This window comes from Ananas comosus, linkage group 15, assembly GCF_001540865.1.
Source record: "Ananas comosus cultivar F153 linkage group 15, ASM154086v1, whole genome shotgun sequence".
Taxonomy (NCBI): domain Eukaryota; kingdom Viridiplantae; phylum Streptophyta; class Magnoliopsida; order Poales; family Bromeliaceae; genus Ananas; species Ananas comosus.
Genome location: NC_033635.1, coordinates 10,725,830 through 10,744,333, shown reverse-complemented (window position 1 = coordinate 10,744,333; position 18,504 = coordinate 10,725,830). Strand labels below are relative to the sequence as shown.

General features: G+C 34.7%; 2 protein-coding genes across 3 annotated transcripts; one reads left to right on the top strand and one right to left on the bottom strand.

The window, feature by feature from the left end:
- LOC109721450 lies at positions 875-8,866 on the bottom strand. 2 transcript variants are annotated; one of them, XM_020249096.1, is made up of 7 exons: positions 8,693-8,866; positions 6,372-6,704; positions 6,194-6,280; positions 5,717-5,848; positions 5,123-5,230; positions 2,905-4,749; positions 875-1,318 (listed from the first exon to the last, which is right to left on the bottom strand). In XM_020249096.1, the coding sequence occupies exons 2-6, from the start codon at positions 6,686-6,688 to the stop codon at positions 2,940-2,942; spliced, it is 2,454 nt and encodes an 817-aa protein (XP_020104685.1). In that variant the 5' UTR covers positions 6,689-6,704; positions 8,693-8,866; the 3' UTR covers positions 875-1,318; positions 2,905-2,939. The 2 variants fall into 2 exon arrangements, with proteins under 2 accessions (XP_020104685.1, XP_020104686.1); XM_020249097.1 differs by having other exon boundaries at positions 5,123-5,221.
- On the top strand, positions 14,679-16,945 carry LOC109721165 (deoxyuridine 5'-triphosphate nucleotidohydrolase). Its single transcript, XM_020248608.1, has 3 exons — positions 14,679-15,128; positions 15,251-15,342; positions 16,512-16,945. Exons 1-3 carry the CDS (start codon positions 14,923-14,925, stop codon positions 16,754-16,756), a joined length of 543 nt encoding a protein of 180 aa, XP_020104197.1. The 5' UTR covers positions 14,679-14,922; the 3' UTR covers positions 16,757-16,945.

Here is an 18,504-nt window from a genome sequence, read left to right as displayed (position 1 = left end):
ACTATGTTTAAAAACTAAATTCTAATTTAAATTTAAATCTAAAAAAAATATATTTTTTTGTACGTGGAACACTGACACTCAAAAATAAAAAGGGTTAGAAAGGGAAAAAAAAACAAAAAAGAGAGAGAGACAGAGGAGTGGGTCACGCAGGCTCGCGTCCGCGCCGACTCATACCCGCGCGTTTAAATTCTAAGTTTAAATTTAAATAAAAAATGTTAACTTCTTAATGCAACTCACAACCATTCAAAATAAGAAGAGACCCTGTTTAAAAGCTAAATTTAAATTTAAATTTAAATTAAACATTTGAAATTTACTATCTGACCATTCAATTTATTTGATATGAATCGGTGAACAACTCTTTACTTTCAAAATATGAATGTATTGCTTATTTTTGAAGATATAGTTAATATATTTTATATTCTTTTCGTAACTATAAATTTATTAAATAAATAATTAATTTAAATTTTAAAATTAAAATACTATTGATTGACTTTAATCAAATAAATTCACAAGTTCAATAACAAAGTTGAAATTTTGCAAGATTCAATTGCAGACTCAAAATGATCTATAGTTAAAATAAGTTTTTGTACGATTTTACATAAAACATTAGATAACAAGATAAAACTAAAACTCGTGCTGCAACAAAAGGGAAAAATAAGATACTTTAAACCCCCCAAAACAAAAATTTCTATTCATTGTTTCTAATTAGGCTGCAAAATTTTATTAAGGGATTTTTTTCAATATTAGCAACTCCATAAAGGGAATCACAGGGCTCATTTATTATAGTAGGTATAGCAATGTTCCTAATTTAATTACCCCTAAAAAAAAGAAAAAAAAATGTAAAAACTAGCAATAAAAGATCATAGAACAAGCATGAGCAATAGATATTGAATATGCAAAGTCCTCCAATAATTTTACAAAAGGTTTAAAACAGATATGCAGCTTAATTTTAAGATGCAACTACTAATTAAAGGATAAACCAACACTACCATCCACATCCTTAACAAATTCTGAAAAGAAAAAAGAAAATTAAAAAAGGAAAAAAAAAAACCCTAAGATCTTTTAAACACTAAGACCCAAGAAATCATGGGTAAACCTAGAAGGCAATGAGATGATTAGCTAGTAGAGAGAGAGAGTTTTACACTGACCAATTCCTAGTATTTAAGTCAAAAATAAAAGGGCACAAAATGAGTTAAAAGATAGATGGTTTTTTTTCACCAGATTGTTCCCTATACAAAGATCAAATATTGTGCCCTGCATGTTTCCCAAAGTCGCGAAAGGATTGACGATCGTCCGGCACCGCGATGAGCTCTAGTACCTATATTGCCATGATGTCAATTGTTGCTCCATTAGTCCGCGAAAGAATAAAACTGCTATAAGGATAAATTTAACAATCAAAGCAATCAATAGTGAGTCCCAAATCATTACAGTAAAAAATCTAGTATTTGATCTTCTACGAAATACTAAAACCTTAGAATATAAGAACATTTTGTTTACTAATTTTAATTGTATCCCTTTGTCACAGTATTAGCCTCTAAATTTGGTAACCATATGAAGTTTATAAGGATTGAACATTAGGCAAAGGATGTATATATGATGCAAAGTTATCCTTGATATAATCACATGTTTCCCAAACAAACAGAATCAATACATTATTTCTCATATATGCGAAAGTTTCGATTCAGTAAAGAGAGTTGATGGCCTATAAAACAAATAGCCAAGATTTTCCTATTTGGTCATCATGCTTCCTCATGCCCACATTTCAATTGCAACATTCCTCTCGTAAAAGAATCGCCATTTCTTCACATTTGTGTGGGCCAAAAAAAAAAAAAAAAAAGGGAAAATAAACCTACTGATTACTCTTCACCAATATGTCTCCCTATCTTATCTTGCACTTAATCAGAGCAAAACTTCTTAAAAATCATGATTAAATATACTCATCAAAATAGCGCGGGGGGGTGTGTGGTGGAGGGTTCCACTGTTGCTTTGTTAGGGTCCTAAGAAGAGTGACTTACATTTAGGGACAGTGTGTGCTACATTCCAACCACAAGGTGGAGAAAACAGATGGTTCGAGATATTCCTATAGACTTATAAAGTTCTTTACAGTCATATCCACTAACGATAAATGCGAATATAATATCCATATGATCATTTCAAGGATGTAAAAACCTTCACTGATATTTTAAATCATCTATAAACAATTCATGGCGGAAATATTCACGGGAAATTATCAAATGCATCAGAATGATGTTCTACAAATTCGTACAGATAGTAACAACTCAGACTTATTCTTGACATATAACATGCACGCGAAAATAAGAATAAAGCTACCACTAGTCATTCCTGTTTCACTCTTTAGTGTCAGAGTTATTTGTACAGCATGCCATGGAGTCTAACAAAAAATAGGTATCAGGAAACTAGTTGGCAATTCGCAGGAGAAATTCATCGACTTAAATATAGCAAAGAGGCTTCAATACAAACACCCGTAAAATCATACATTCACATCAGCTCCTAGGAAGTGCAGTTTCTTACAAAAATAGCCTATTTTAAGATGGATGGTCAGCCAATTCATGAAGAGAAGTCGATTCTGTAAGAAGTTTTCTATAAGAAGGGGAAGCTCTGTGGTACAGCTGTACCTATATAATTTTTTTTTTTGCTGAAAAGCATGTATACGTTCAGACCTTGCATGGTTACTTATAGTAGAATATTATCTAATGTATTTGTAAATAGGCAAGTTGGTAGCGTCATGTATGTAAATATCTCAAAGAGAAACTACTGAAAGTCACTTAACAGATATACAAGATATGCGCAAGTTGGATACAATAGTAATTAGTTAGCAACACAGCAAGTACAATTTAATATCAGCTTCTCAAAGACTTGAAAGGCCAATAGATAAAAGGCTACCTGATAAAGGCAGTGGGAATAGATAGCATGTGAATTTACAAAATAGCTTCGCAGGTCGCCTTATTGTGTCCTGTCATTTTGCACCTGCTGCAGAGCCGCAGTAGGTTAGTCTTTCTATGATAGTTCATTCGCCTTCTTCTTGGTTTGCCAGGTGGGCGCTGACTGGGTGGGGGGTACGAATTTGCACCAAAGTTAAAGTCGATTTTCTCTATATCGGGTATCGGGTGGACTGAATCAGAATAAGTCAAGTGATAACAATCAATTTTGAAATATCCCATACAATAGTCATAAACAGATCTACCGATCCGATTGAAGACAGCAACAGCGTGCATACAGGGAATACCAGATAATTGCCACCTTCTACACGTGCATTCGCTATTTCCAATATTTACCACATAAATGGTATTTCCCCGCACTTCAAACACAGTATCAGAAGAGCACAACACATTGAGCTTTCCGGCCTTAGATGCTTCTCTCTCCAACTTTTGCTCCATAGAGGGCGTTAAACTCCCAAACCACGCACTAGAAACTTCTCGCCTTGATTCTATCATCTCCGTTAGTTTGCCACGAATTGAATCTATTATGTGCACTATGGATGACTCCCTTTTAATTGGTATCCAAGTACTGAAGAAGTCGAGAATGTTTGAGGAATAGTGGTCGTACCGTGAACCCTTAAAAAGGGCATCCGACCAGTTTTCAGGATTGCTTGCCATAACCCAATTGGCAGCTTCATTTGAAATGTTTCTTATGCTTTCGATTGATGCATTAAATTCTTCTATACTGCATGCTTGGGCTGCGCGAGTGAAATCACCGACCATTGCCTCCCTTACTTGTTGTGACCATGGTCCTCTGCTTAATTCCCCTTTGAATTCCTCTAAGAGATTATGCAAACAATAACTATGGGGACTTTCTACAAAAACCTGCGGAACAGCCTCAGCCAAGCCCTTATGTCTACTGGAGATAAACGTGATAGTGCGAGAAGGCGTAACAGCATATTTCAGTTGCATTAAGAACCAAAGCCAACTATCGTAAGTCTCATCCTCGACTATAGCAAAGGCAAGGGGAAATATAGCATCGTCTCCATCCACAGCAGCAGCCGCCAGCAACTTAAATTCATTGCTTGCCTTTAAGGGAATCCTATCGAGAAAAAGGAGGGGGCGACAACCACGTTCAAATCCATTAAGTGAGGCATGAAATGCAACAAAAAAACGGCGGAATTTCGAGTCCATGGATGCTGATAGGATAGCCACACTTCCAGGGTTAGTTTCCAATATTCTTTCGCAGAACCAAGGCAATTGGCTGTATGTCTCCTTAAGAGTTTGGTACAGCTCCTTCTTGGCATCTTCCATTCCTCTCCACACCTGCGAATAGCTCAAAATCACCCCGCAGTCTACATGAAGTTCTTTTACGAGGTCTTTAGCCTTACACTGAGGGTTAGCATGCAATTTCTCCTTAATAATACTGGTGAGCCATTGTCTTGTCGGTCGCCTCCGACCATCACCGCCATGGCCCCCTCCACATGTGTGAACATTATTTATTTTCTTAATGATGAATTTGTGGTTATGAGATGACTCAGAAGCGTGGACCCTCCAAGGGCAGTTCTCCCCTTTGCATTTAGCAGTAACACGGGTAGTTTCATTTTTAACGAATTTGTAAACAAACCCTTTGCCGATGGCGTATTTGCACAATTGGGCACGGAAGTCCTTCACATTGTCGAATTCTTGCCCAACGCCTGTGATTATATTGTCCCAGATAGTGCAAGAGTTAAGAGGTTGGACATTCTCCGGAGTGACCAAAGTGGCCATGAATGGGGTAAGCGATTCGTCCATAATGCTCTTTGCAACCCTACAAGACCAATATTTTTTCTCGGCATTTGTGACAACTGCACTCCATAGTAGAGCATCACATAACATAAAATTACTATGGGCCAAGGGCCCATTGGCCTACCTGAAGCTTCTACAGAAGTGCTCTTCGAATAGAGCTATTAAAAGAAGTAGCGAAAGCTTCTTTATTTAAATTTTCAGGGCAGCTTCCCACTTGAGTAGAAGCAGAAGCTCCGAATTGGAGTTGCTTCTTTTGTGGGTCCGAAAGCTTATTTCAGCTTTGTACCAGAGAAGAAACTTCAGATTTACCAAAATCTTGGCTGTTGCTTCTTGAAGTAGAGAAGCAGATATAGAAGCTAGGCCAAACAAGTCCTACATAATGCCTGAACATATACCTTCCATCCACCTGCTCCACAATGCTTAACTTTTGCTGCTTCATATTAATGGGTGTGGCAGTAAAAGCGGTAACAACACCATTTCCAAAGTCAGCAGCCCTAGTTCCACTATTAACGTGAGATTAGTTAGGTGAAGGTAAAAATTAGCAAATCCCAATCAAAATTTAGAAAGCGGTAAAGACAAATGGAGTTATACAAAGTAGGAACGATAGAGATAATCAAAGAGAAGAAAATTTCTTTCACAAATTTTGATTTTCCTCAAGCCATATGAATTAACAACATACAAGATAAGAGATAGATTGAGCATGAAAGATGGCTACCAATATCGCGATAAAAGAGTGAAATTGGTATAGAAAGCACATGGTAAGTAATCATTGTCAATTATTTGTAATTTTGTTGGTTAAAGGAGAAAAGGGGTGTGCATGCAGGGGCCAGGGAGGGGGGTGGGCGCTGTAATAACAAATAAGTTTTGAGTCATTCAGAAAATGAAAAGATAGCCGCCTCTCCACCAGATTAATGATAACATATGCAACTTTAATCTTGTAACAAAAAGCAAGTAGAAAGATCAAATCAGAAGAATCTTCTAACATGTACCTGTCATCAACATTTAGAGCAAAGGCTGGCCTCTTTTGTCTACCGTTGTTATTATTGTCCTCGATGATATTGGTGGTAGTACTCAGCTTACGAGCGTCAGACTCAGCTAGGCGAGTCTTACTTCTAGTTGCCCTACAAAATACGTTTTCCTTGTTATTAGCAGTAAATGAAAAAATATGCATTAACTAGATAAGAGCTTTTTACATATGAAAAGCCCTGTAAATACACATCTAACTGAACAGGCGAGTCTTCACCTTAGGTTGGAAAGTTCTCAGCTCATGGGGGATAAGTTGGTTTTATATTAGAAAAACTTCAATAAAAGAGTGACATTTCCTTTGAAGGTATGAGGGCATGCATGCAAGGAATTAATTTTTCAAGGGCACATATGAAAATTCAGATTTTCCAGGGATATGTAAATGGATAACTCCATAAGAGTATATATGTAAACACGACAATCAATACACGGCCAAAAAGTACCTGTTACCGGGAGGTAACCTCTTCCTTTTATTACCACGAGCATCAGCAGCTATGGAAGTTCCAGAATGAGCCACAGTGCTCCTAGCCCTGCAAGAGTTACTTTCCATTATAATTTCTACTTAGCTACATTACGGACTAGCAACGAGTTGATTTAGGGCAAAGTTTATACAGAAGATACCTGTTCTCGGCCTTACTTAAGATATAAACCTCCGTTGTTAAGGAATCAGAACTGAAATCAACCATTCTACGCAAGTCTTTGTCAGTAGATATTGTGATGAGAGTTCTCCTATTGTTTGGAAGAAAGTACTTGAGGAACATGCCACTGAGGTCAACATTGAACATAGTGGAGAGTTCTGCCTTAAAATCCTCAAGAAGCATTTCATTTCCGACTTCGATAGCATGAGCTTCTCCTCCAGCATAGGACAGAGAGCCATCACTATTAGTAATAAATTCACCGCCATATTGACAAATGGCAACAATATTCCTCCCGGCCATGCCTTGCTAAGATCGCCTGGCAACAGTTAAAGGATAGGTGATTAACAAAGGATCACCAAAATTACTACTTTAAGACAAACATGTTTCACTGTATTCTTAGGATACGAGAATTGGAATTGCTATTGCAAGCTAGCAGAAAAATTCCTATAAAAAGCTGTAATTGGTAACTTTCTAACAGAATATTGGAAATAAAGAAACAATGTTTAGTGATTTCTTAAAGATTGCCAGCAGAGCAATAACGACATAAAGAGCATGATAAATTCACTAAAGGTTGACCAGCACCCTCAGGTACTGTATACATTTTGTTTTATAACAGTTTAATTCCTATCTATTAATATAAATTCAATGAAGCAGTTCATCGATTATAATATAACCCATATGGTATTAAAATCAACATATCAAGCTTCATCTCCATTATTAGAACTATAAATCTAATATTAATCTACAAGAACATTTGCTAGTGATGGAAAAGTTCGCAAATAAAATACCACATTACTACTATAAAGAGGTGTGTCAAACTGTCAATTCATACGAAGCATAAACAGTTCTCAAGCTCTAACATCAATAATTCACAAAAATTCCAGTCCGACTTGCAAATATTGGGAAATATTTTATAACAGTTTTTTCACCTCCAGTAAAACAATTTCCAAGTTGAACAGATCCATAGATTATGTTTATGATATTTAAAACCACTTATCAAACTAAGTCCTACAATTAGAAATACTCGTCTAATTTTATAATCCACATAAAAAAAAAAAAGTTCTCTACTGATTGAAATTTCCACAAAACAAAGCCAAAAAAGATGTGACACATTGTCGGTTTATACAAGCAATTCTCAAGCCTAACTTCCCTAGTTCATTCAAACAATTCTTAAGCTATACACTGTATTACTTCATTAAAGAATGTAACATTTAAAGAAAAAATGAAAAATTACAACTGACCCTAAGAATAACATCAAGTATACTTTTATAAACAAATCTATGTAAACTACAGCAGCATATTTTTCACCCTAGAGAAGCAATGATACATAAAAAGTGAATAAATTTACTAATGCCGTTTCCTCACCCACGATCATCATTGCATGAGGGTGAATAGCGTGACTGATCCCCAAACTTATGCCCGAGTATCATTTTGGTCCTCAAGATTCTGAATTCGACATTTAAGATCCTAAACCCTTGAAAGTGTTCAACTTTAGTCCTTATCCTTATTTACTATATCAGAACAAATTATTCCCGGCATCCACTAAATTTCTACATTCATGCATCATGCATCTATTGATCCTTGATCTCTCTCATCCCATACTTCGCTCTTTAGTTGCATCTTTTAAACAACGGGATTAAATAAATGTTTTTTTTTTTTGAGACGGGTGGAGGGCCGTTGACATCGTGGCACATAGATATCCCAATGAACTACAAGCACAAATAATAAGTTTTCTTCTAAAGCAAGAACTAAAGTAATTATGAAAGTTCCGGACTTTAAAAGTTCGAGGGCCAAAATAAAACTTGACAAATAGTTCAGGGACTAGCAGTGCATTTTACCCTACAAAAGAAGAAAGAACTTCCGGAAATAAACAATGCATGAGATTGCATGATTATCACATCGCATAACAGCCAGATATTAAATTATACTTAAGCAAGATGACGAAAAAAACCCTAAAAATTCGATTTTGGAGCCGTAGATCTCACCACAACAAGAAAATCAGCGAAAAGAAGCAACTTTAAGAAGCAGATTCTGTGCTCAATAAAATAAAGCAAGGAGATGAGAGGAGAAATCTACAGTAATGCAACAGAGCATATGATCGCCACATTGCGAAAACTAATCAAGACAAAATAAAACCTAGATAAACACACCGAACAAAATAAAACCCTAAACAATCCGATCTTGAAGCCGTGGATCTCACCACAACGACGAGATCGACGAGGGTAAGCAACAGAACACGCCGATTCCACCAAAGCACAAGAAATCGACGGGGAAACAAAAAAAAAAAGAGGAGAAACTCGTTACCGAGAGGGATCGGGTCGCGGGGGTCGATGGAGGGGGGATCGAAGGGAGCTTTAGCGCGGCGGAGGAGGCGCAGGCATGCGGCGGAGGTGGAGGAGGGGATGGGGACGGGGTCTAGGGTTTCGGCTTCCACGGGGGCCGCAAGGGACCGGGTTCGGAAGGGGGCCGAGATTTTTTGCGAGGAGGTCCTTATACAATAAGTTAGGGCAAAATATTGCGATTTGGACCCCGAACTTGGGATTTTTGCAATTTACTCCCGTAAATTTATTAATATTACTCTTTAGTCCGTGTATGTTCATTTTTGGGACTCGCCATTATATAGGAGGGTTTATTGTTAAAGATAATCTTACGCGGATAAGATTTAAAAGTAAAAACCCGATCCGAAACCAAGCTGATGAAAAATTATTATTGATAAATAAACTAGTAACTTATATTAAAATATAATATAAAAGTCGATCAATTTAACTATTAGGGTGCGTTTGGTTCGCATTATGAAAGATTACTAGGAATAAAAGATATCCGAGAATCTTATTCCTATTCATCCTATTACTAAGAATGTGAAATTTCTGTGTTTGGTTCGCACGGTAATATTAATTAGCCATATTATTTAATATTACAAAAAATATACAATTAATTTATTTATTTATTTAATTAATTTTAGATAATGTTACCAAAAGTTTTAATATCTTTTTAGAAAAAAATGAGAGAGAGTATAAGTAGAGAGAGGGAGCATAATTAAAAAAATAGAAAGAAAAATATAGTCGAAATTAGAGAAAGTGGGAGAGTTGAAATTTTGGAGAAAGAGAGAGAAAGCTTAGTTTAGAGAGAGAAAAAAAGGATGAATTTTAGAGAGAAAAATAAGTTTAGAGAGAGATACAAAGTTAGAGTGTGAAGAAAAATAATATCAATTAGCCTGCGGTTAGGAAAAAACAAAGAGAATAGACATATTATGATTATCCCAATCCATTAATATGAGGATACTCATCCTCTCTCAAGGGAATGAGATTAGTACTTTGGAGTGAATCTTATTCCCAAGTGAATCTAATATTACCAACTAGATTACTTAGTGCGTTTAGCCAAACACCGTCATATTTTTTTATTCCCATTAGATTACTAGGAATCTTTAAAAGATAGCGCGAACCAAACGTACCCTTATAGTATTTAGTATTCAAATTTAATTTTTAAAAAAATTAGTTTTAATAAAATTTATATATAAACATAAAATAATTTGACTATGTGCCTAGCTATTTAGATTATTAATTAGCGACTAATTAAATATTATTAAATTTAGAAAATTTGATCTGTTCTTACTAAATATGTAGTCATTAATGACAATATTAAACAGATATAAACTTAATTATTGATTAACTCTTTTGATTATGGAATTATTATTTTGATATATACATAGGTTTTCATGCATGTGACAATATTAGCATAATCTAAAATTATTATTAAATATAATTATTTGATCATCTTGGATCTTCTAATGCCTAAACCTTGCCTCAAAATGATTCTTAAAAAATATATAACTTAGACTCAATCAAATTCTCCTAGGATAAGGAGAAAGATCATTGTTAGAGAGTTATTATTTACATGCATATCTTTGCAAAAATAATAAAATTATATATTTCATTATTACATTATTTTAATTATAAAATATGTTACTCTAGAAAAAAAATCCAAAAATATATACCACAAAATTTGAATATTGTCTAATAATATGGCCTTCTCTTTGGTTTTCATGGTGTTAGATCATTTATTATGGTGATGGTGATAGATGCAACTAATGTTAAAGCAATAATGGATGATGGATTAAGGGGTTGTTTGATTTTTTTTTTTTTTTCGAAAAGAACACCATAAGGCATTTATTTTATAGGATATTATTATCGCGCGAACTCCAAAAGTCGTTGAAGCGAAGCAATTTGTTCTGCTACTTGTGGTGAAATCGGGATATGCCGGCCTTGCTTATACAAATAAGAACGAATGATGATTGTCGAATCTTTGTAAATTGAGCACTTGATATTAGGTCAATTATTTAGAAGCCACTTGACCGTCTCAATGCATGCTTGTATCTCAGCAACAAGAACACTTTCTGATTCCATGGAAGGCGCTACGAAACAATACACGACCACATCTCCTTCAACGACTAAATATCCAATTCCACCCAAGTGATTTTCGTTCCCGGCACCGCCCACCCAACAAATGGTGTTTGGTTACGAAAAATAATTAATAGTAGCCGGATCATGGATATGGAGAGGCCGAAGGTGAGCTTTATTGTAGAGCTCTATCCATATTCTCGCACTCGTTACGGTTTCGTTTGGTTCGAAAATTAGTAGGAACTAGTTATACCGGGGATAGGTACAAGTATGGATTTTTGTAAGAATAAGGATATTTTTTTGTTTGGATGAAAATGTGAGTATAAGTTGGAATTAGAAAAATTGTGTTTGGATAGTTATTAGAAATAAGAGAAATAGTTGATGGCTATAAATAGAAAATAATAATATTACCCCTCTTATTATATTTAAATTTAAAATTTGATATTTAAAATTAAAATTTTTAAAATTAAAATTTTAAAAGTTAAAAATTTTAAATTTAATATTTAAACTTTAAATTTTAAATTTAAGATCAAATTTAAATTTGAAAGATATAAAATATCAAATTTAAATTTAAAATAAATCTCTCTCTCTCTCTCTCTCTCTCTCTCTCTACCCGGGAAGGGGGGGTGGGAACAACTTGTTCCCACCCATCCATTTGTTGGTGTTTGGGTACAAGAGGGGGGATAACCCCCTTATCCCCCCTCTTGTACCCAATTCAAACACTACAAAAGGGGGGATAAGAGGGATATCCCCGCTTTATACCCAAACAAAATATTGGGAAGGTGGGAGCTATTGTTCCCACCTTTCCGGGTTATACCCAGTATAATCATTGCGTGCCTTCCAAATTGACCACAACACATGTATACAGTACGTCTGAACCTTGTAAAATCGTTCATTATTAATGAATGTATCCAACCACTCTACGAATGTCAACGAAGACTCTGTGCACGCAAACCAACTTGCAAGGCAAACCACGCTCGCTAAATTATGTTAGGATTTTATTACATTTATAGTTGATTTTCTAGTTGAATAAGAATTAATATTTAAATTTATTGGAGATAAACTAAATGTAGATTTAAATATTATTTAGAGTAGAAATCTTAATTATCCTTAGATTTGGGTATGTCTTGGGTGGAGCCTTATACATAGCTCCATGTATGCAAATCAGTGAATATGCCTAGATGGTGTACAGATGATAGAGAGCTTTTTATGGTGGTGACCGTGTGCCTAGATGGTGTACAGATAAGAGAGACCTTTTTACGGTGGTGACCATACGGTGGAGAAGCCTAGGTTCGGTTGCATGCACCTAGTGCACGGGTGCATGTGAGAGAGAAAAAGAGAGAGTTATCTTCTTGTGAGTTTATAGAAAACTGGAAAAGGGTAGGAGAGATTCAAAAAAAAGGCTCGAGTTGTAACTACTCTATTGCAGAAGAGGAGTTAGGTATAATATTCTCTTATTTAATGAATCTTATTTTACCCGTATATATATATTTTTTATTTTATCTCTTTTATGATTGTATCAGTTTTTGCTGAGGAGACGGGTTTATAGTAAAAATCTGATTTGACGTTTTCGTTGCAAAATTCTAACATTTGACACCGGATCAACAACGGTCGGTATCGGAGCGGGTTGCGGATTCTCAAAATCTGATACCAGCATAAGTACCGAATTTCCAACGAATTAATGGACAATTAAAGAACAATGGTCCCTCGTCTCATATTGCTTTTGGCACAACTGTCAAGAGTCTCCGAAATGAGGTATACGTTCGGCAAGCTTGGTACCCAACGGAAGAGCTAGCATTCACAGCAGCACACCAACTAAATAGTTTAACTCTCGGCATGACTTCCTTAAGCTTCCAAATTTTGAACCAAATATCTTGTGTTCTTGCACCAATCCTGTAATTCAAACTTGAAGATTGATGTCGGTTCAGATACGAAATTGTCGAGTTTAGGGTGAAACGATCTCCAAATATCCTACACTAGATATTTTATTTGGTAATTGAAAATTATAAATTTTGCATGAACTTAATTTACTTATTTGCATCGCAGTTCGTGAAACTAGAGTTTCCAATTTTTTGTTTGTTTTGATGCATTACAGAGTAACTCCACTTTTTGTTTTGGTGTTGAAATAGACTGTAAAGCTAGTTTTATGGAAAAATGATAGAAGTTGACTTCACCCCAAACAATATCGCCCTTTAAAATTTTGACGGAGGCTTAGTTTGGTTCGAATATAAGTAAGAACTGTTTACTTTAGAAATATATACAAATTCATGTATATAAGTGTGATTAGTTATAATAAATTTTGCTTAAATGAAAATTTGGATTATTTCTGAGAATAAAATANACGCTTTTCCAATTTTTTGTTTGTTTGGTTTAAAAGAATATAAGCATTTTTTGAAATCTTTTTTTTCATATTTCATAAAAAAAAAGAAAATTTGGATTATTTCTGAGAATAAAATAAATAGTCTTCGGATAGTTAGATTGGAATAGCAGAAATAATAAGAACTATATTTTATCCAATTAATTAATTAATATCAAAATATTAATTAAAAAATTATAAATATTGTATAAAATAATTAAAAAATATTAATTAATTATTTAATTAATCATAAAAAATAACTTAACTTTTATAATAGTTAGTAAAGTATTTAATTAGTTAGGTGATTTGTTAGGAAATTAATTTAATTAGTTGACTAATATAAATATTAGTTACTAGATAAACATATTAAATAATTAATTCTTAATGAGCTAATTAACCATAAATAATAAATTAATTAATTACTTAACTATTTAAACAATAGGTAATGACTTAAATATATTAATTAGATTAATTAATAAATTAATACAATAATTAAAATTAGATTTAAACTTTAACTAAGTTTATTCTCACAAGAGAACAAGCTTGTTTCAGAGGGAGGGTGGAACTGTTCCACTCTTATTCCCCTATTCCTAATCTTGAAGAACTATAATTTTCGAACTCCAAAAATAGCATTTGGGTATAAGGAGAGAAATAAGCGCTTATTTTATCCAATGGTATGAATTTTTAAAATCCGTCGGGTTCGGGTCCAGCTTCAGGTTTCGAGTTTTTGGTCAAGTTGGATATGAGTATGGATTTTTAAAACCCGTCGGGTTCAGGTCCGGATTCGAGTTTTAATTTGGTTTTCCGGTTCGGATTTTTGAAAATCTGATCCAAACCCGACCTGTTGACATTCCTAGATGAAAGTGACAAGATATTATCTAATCCGATCCGTATCTGAAAATTACCTAGTATGGATTGAGATTTTACTATTTGACTCGAATTCAAATTTGGATTTCGAATGAGAAATTTTTATTTTTTGGGACTCGGATTTGGATTTAGATTCAATATTCTTCTTTGGATTTGGATTTTTCAAATCCAAAGCTCGAATAACTAATAAGTAACATTCCTTTGAGTTCATATTTGGCATTATTTTTAAAATTCTTAGATATTTTTAAAAAAAATTAAAAATATACCGACGAATGCCCTTTGCTTCTTAAATTTTATATTATAAGTTAAATATTTATGTTATCCGATTTTTTTTATCTCTACACATGAATTCGAATTTTAATATACAATCGATATTCAAATTCGAACCTATCATAAAAATATAGATACGAAAATAAATTGTACACTATCTTATTCATATCCTTCTTACTTCAGGAGGAGGTTTACTACTGTATCACACTTGCATCATATTAATAATAATAATAAATTTATTTATTTATATTTTAAAAAATATAATAAAAATATATTCTAATATTTATGATGCGATGTGTTAATCTACAAAATTTATTTAATTGGTTGAAAAAGTCACATCATCGGTATAACGAGTGCATTATAGAATTTTTACTGCTCCAAAGGGTGGTGGTGTCATCGTGCTTTAAAACTCGAGCCAGGGGATTGCAACGATTTTCGCGCCATTACCCTTCAAATGGCGGGAAAAGCCATTTCCCGCCAACGTTCGCACAAAATTTCCCTTCCCAACGCATATAAAATCAATCAAAGACCCTTCTTTTCCATTTTCCCTATATATACATTGTTTCTTTGATTTTTGGCAAATTTTCCAGCTTCTTCCCTTCCAATCCTTCTCTCCTCCACCCCCACACACAAACCCTAGAAACATGGCGATCGTGGTAGGAGACGAAGCCGAACGCGTCGGCGTCGAAGAGCCCTCTCCGAAGCGCCAAAAGCTCGACAATGGCGGCGTCGCCTCCCCCGCCCACCACCGCGCCCCCCTCCTCCTCCTCCTCCGCATCAAGAGGCTCTCCGAGAACGCCGTGATCCCCTCCCGCGCCTCGCCCCGCTCCGCCGGGTACGATCTCTCCAGGTATTACCATTAGCCCCAAAATTTTAGCAACAATTCGACGAAGAAGAGTGCAAAGGAGCCACTTTTCGTCTTTGCTGTGCATAAAAATCTCTCTTATTTTTTTGGTTCGTGCCGCGCCGCAGTGCGGTGGATACCAAAGTCCCCGCTCGCGGCAAAGCCCTCGTCGCCACCGACCTCGGCGTCGCCGTCCCCGAAGGAACCTACGCTCGCATCGGTGAGCGCTTCTCCTCTCCTCTCCTTGCACTCTACCTGTTCGATGAAATGCTTGAGCCAATTTAGTTTAATTCTGGGTTACTTGTACGTATCATGCTTGAGCTTGGCTTTTAATTTTGTTCCTGTAGTTTTAATTTTGTGTTATTTTATAGATTTGTCCTCTGAATAGAGTTAACTGCACCACTAGTCCCCAATCTTTACCTGTTTCTCATTTTGGTCCCCCACATTAGATTTTTAAATTTAGAGTTAATTGCATTATTGGTCCCTAAACTTTATCTATTTTTACATTTTGGTTCCTAACCTCTTCTCTCATATATGCGTATATCTAGTGAAACTTAATTTCACCATCCTCAGCATCGTTCTTCATATTTATGACCATAAAAATCGGTATCAAAATTGACGATGAGTTATCAGATTATTATCGATGCCTCTTTGAGCTAGTGTGATTTTATTTGAGCTTTTGTCCTAATTGAAACAAAATATACAGATTTATAAGGACGAAAGTGAAAAAATGGGTAAAGCTAGGGACTAGGGACCGAGCTTCAATTTTGAAAATTTAGTTACTGAAGTTTGTTCTGTCTAATAATCAAGATCTTTTACTAATTTAGATTTGATATTGTAAAAAAAGGATATACTTTAAATACCATTTATGTAGTTTCGCACTTCTTATTTTCGCATTTTGTGGTTTAAAGTATATCATTTTAGTACCATGTGGTTTTATTTTTTTTTTCTTTTCGTTAGCTCTTCAGATACCTCATCTAGATTAATTGAATATTCATTTTAGTATTTTTTAGTTTTAATTTTATTAGTGATTTAACAAAAAAAATTAATAGAGTGGATAATAAAAAGAAAAAAATGAAATCATAGGGTGCTAAATTGATATATTTTAAATTATAGGGTATTAAAATAAAAAAATGCAAAATTACAGGAATGATATTTGAATATTTTATTATTATTATTATTTTTTTTAAGAATGAAACTGCGAGAATGAACTAAGATCATGATAAGAGTTTAGGGTTTAAATTGTTAAAGAAAAAATAACACAACTTTGAGGATGAAATTGAATCAAATCAAATCCAATTGAATTTGTTACAATTTGAACTCATTGAGACTAGAACCAAAATCTGGGGTTGAAGAAACCTGGTCCTGCTGATACTATGAGGTTTGCAGCGCCGAGATCGGGGCTGGCGTGGAAGCACTCGATCGACGTCGGCGCGGGAGTGATCGACGCCGACTACCGTGGGCCGGTCGGGATCGTCCTCTTCAACTTCTCCGACGTCGACTTCGCAGTGAAGCGCGGGGACCGGATCGCGCAGATGATCTTGGAGAGGATCGAGACGCCAGAGGTCGCGGAGGTCGACGATCTCGACCCCACCGAGAGGGGCGTCGGCGGGTTCGGGTCCACCGGCATTTGATCGCCGCCTCACTCTCGATCTCGATCTCGATCCTCTTTGTTTTGTTGGTCGGGAAAATATTAGAGTAGAGCTCTCAAATCTGCAGACTTTCATATAATTTTGCTATAGAAAATCCTTTCTTTGATTTGTATGAGCAACTTAAATCTTTTGCCTCATCGATCTGAATGTTTAGTCAGGCACGTAAACAGATCCGTCGTATACACAAAATAATTTACAAACTCTTTTCCTTATAAAGTACTAAATTAGAGTGACGAAATAACATAGGTTGTCACAAAATTTTTGATGTAATTTAACACAAATTTGAATTTCAACATCAAATTTAGCTCAAAGTTTGGTTTACACCAGACAAATTCTAACACCTTTTGTTTTCAAACAATACAAAATAACATATTAAGATGTTTTATTTTTATTTGATCACTAGTTGATTTTTGATTTGACATCAAAAGTGGGGCCATCAACAAATAGTATGTTCTCAAAGGAATAAATGGTTACTTTAGTAATATAATAGTAGCCTATAAACTCCAATACAAAAAATCTAAATATAATTCAAAAATGAGGATTATAATTTGAGAGCACAAATGTGCCTTTTGGCTTCTTTTTTAACATATGTTTTTTTTAAAAAAATTTATATTAGTTAGATATTTGACAAATAAAAAATGATAAGTGCTTTTGCACTAACTTGTTTTCGATGGGTAATAGATTCTACTTGAAGCTTGAATATTTTTCTACTTGATGGTGATTGCTAATGAACTATTGAAGAATTTGCATGTTTAAATCGCTTTCGATAATGTGCTCTCTCAAATTGTTCCACATCAACAATTTAGGTTTTTATTAGCTCGATAGAAGCTTTTTTTGAAAAATTATTTTAGTACAGCTGTTTGAAAAAGCACGGTTAATATCTTTCAATTAAAGCAGAATTTTATAAGGAAAAAACTTATTCCAACTTCTCACTTGTAGTGAAATGAAGAGAAGAAGCTATTTAGAGCAAGTTGCGCGGGTCAGAAAATGAGATAAAAAAATATTTAGTATGTTATTGTATTAACTTTTAAGATGTAATTTTTGAGGTTTTATAAGAAAACATAGAAGCATATCTATGTACGTTTGCGCTCCAACTTTTTTGGTCCAACCATCTTAGGTGACTCTCGATACCAAGCAGGTCCTTAATCAGCGATCATTCTGCTAATTTTCAATTAACTTGATTAATTAAATTAAATCTAGCATCATTTTCGCTAATGAGGCGGCGAATTGCAAATGAAATAATGTCAAATATTGAGGGTAGTATCAAATATGCAAGGGAGAAGATTAGTACCAGATGCATTTGATACTAATGAGAAGATTAGCATTTAAGCCCTTAATGGACCTGAAATTGCCTATTGTGATTTTCAGAATCGATGGATCAAAGGCGCTAACCACTACTAATTCTAAAAGCTCGAACTAATAGAAAAGGCACAACTTATCCAATAATATGTACATATAGATAGCATTCACAGATTTCGATTGTGATGCGATTTAATCTGGTTTCCATAACAAGGTAGGATGTCGGCTTATTTAAGCCAACAACCCCTCTTCTCCTCAACACTTACAACAGCACGCGAAAATCGAATCTGCTACCAGCATTGATATCGCTTAAGATTAAAGACATTAACTGTATTTCAACAGCTGGAGCTGATAGAAAGGGCACAATTCATTCACTTAGAGCGTATAATTACTCAGCTAGATTACTTAGTAATAAGATGAATAGGAATAAG

What these genes read in the sequence shown, in the direction of transcription:
- LOC109721450 (XM_020249096.1), bottom strand. Translation starts at nt 6,688, where the DNA reads ATGGCCGGGAGGAATATTGTTGCCATTTGTCAATATGGCGGTGAATTT. An exon ending in AGGTTACCTCCCGGTAACAG is followed by an intron (nt 5,849 to 6,193) that starts GTACTTTTTGGC and finishes CGTATTTTGTAG; the next exon opens with GGCAACTAGAAGTAAGACTC. An exon ending in GCTCTAAATGTTGATGACAG is followed by an intron (nt 5,231 to 5,716) that starts GTACATGTTAGA and finishes TCACGTTAATAG; the next exon opens with TGGAACTAGGGCTGCTGACT.
- LOC109721165 (XM_020248608.1), top strand. Translation starts at nt 14,923, where the DNA reads ATGGCGATCGTGGTAGGAGACGAAGCCGAACGCGTCGGCGTCGAAGAG. An exon ending in GCCGGGTACGATCTCTCCAG is followed by an intron (nt 15,129 to 15,250) that starts GTATTACCATTA and finishes GCCGCGCCGCAG; the next exon opens with TGCGGTGGATACCAAAGTCC. An exon ending in AGGAACCTACGCTCGCATCG is followed by an intron (nt 15,343 to 16,511) that starts GTGAGCGCTTCT and finishes TGAGGTTTGCAG; the next exon opens with CGCCGAGATCGGGGCTGGCG.